General features: G+C 35.5%; 1 protein-coding gene across 1 annotated transcript; it reads left to right on the plus strand.

The window, feature by feature from the left end:
• Nucleotides 1-221: 221 nt before the first annotated feature.
• LOC107580668 (GTPase IMAP family member 4-like) lies at nt 222-993 on the plus strand (the record flags this gene model as incomplete). Its single annotated transcript, XM_016266339.1, has 1 exon — nt 222-993. A coding segment is annotated over exon 1 (772 nt), but the record flags the coding sequence as incomplete, so codon positions are not given.
• Between the last annotated feature and the right edge of the window lie 290 nt (nt 994-1,283).

Here is a 1,283-nt window from a genome sequence, read left to right on the forward strand (position 1 = left end):
AAAAAAAACTAAAAATATAGGTGAAAATTATTGGTGAAGCTGCTGCCAGTTAATTACTGTCAATTTACAGTGAAAAGTTTTACTGTGTACAAAGACAAATGTAACATCTTAACACATGAGTGAACAAATTGCTCTGGCAAAATAGCATAAAATTACTGGGTTTGAAAATCAGACATGTTAGAATCAGCATTTATAAATCATCAATATCTCCAGCTAATAGCATGAACTGTTTGACAGGTGATTCAGGTGATGATCTGAGGATCGTGCTGCTGGGAGTCTCTGGAGCTGGAAAAAGTTCATTGGGAAATGCAATACTGGGTGGAGAGGCATTTAAAGAGAGCAGAACCAGAAAGAGTGAGATACAGACAGGAAAAGTAGAAAACAGAAACATCTCCATCATCAACACTCCAGGATTCTTCAACACTCGACTGACTGATGAAGAGATGAAGCAGCAGATGATGAACAGCCTGTATCTCGCTCATCCTGGTCCTCAAGTGTTCCTGCTCGTCATCAACCTGGAAAACTTCAGAGAGGAGCAGAGGAACATTGTGGAGCAAATTCAGGAGAACTTTGGAGCTCAAGCTTTGAGGTTCACATTAGTGCTCTTTTTTGGAAGAAAAAAAATGTCAAGGATGGAATGGATGCTCTTTATGCTTGATACAAAATTTAAAGAGTTGGTCAGTCACTGCAGAGATAATTATCATGTGATCAACAGTAAAAATGAGATTAAATTAACTTATATCACAGAGCTTCTAGAGAAGATTGATGAATTCATCAAACAGAATAATCATCAGTATTACAATAATGATATTTACTTAAAGCCTCGATCCAAGATCAGAATAGAAAAGGAAAAACAAGAAGAAAAAAAGGTGAACAAAACAAATGAGCAAGAGGAAGAGATGAAACAAGAGCAAATAAAAATAGTGTGGGACAGATTTGCAATGGGCAGCCACAAGAAACTGACGCCAATAGAACAAAACTTGATCGGAGCAGGTAAGAACATTTAATAAATTAATACACTTTTTGACACAAAACTCTTAAAAAAAATTAACAACTAGGCTATGCAGCTTTATGACGTCATGCTACAATTTAATGGCATGCAAATGTTATTCTCAGACAAACACATAAAATACAACACAGAACAAGTACATAACTCCATTACTTGAGTGAATAAGTACATATGCTGCTGGTCAAATATCACCCCATTACAAGTGAAAGTTGTAAAGGCAGATTTTTATTTAAGTAAAAGTACAGAAGTACTTGCATTTAAAAGTACTTAAGTA

This window comes from Sinocyclocheilus grahami, unplaced genomic scaffold (genome assembly GCF_001515645.1).
Source record: "Sinocyclocheilus grahami isolate Dianchi unplaced genomic scaffold, SAMN03320097.WGS_v1.1 scaffold39429.1, whole genome shotgun sequence".
Taxonomy (NCBI): Eukaryota; Metazoa; Chordata; class Actinopteri; order Cypriniformes; family Cyprinidae; genus Sinocyclocheilus; species Sinocyclocheilus grahami.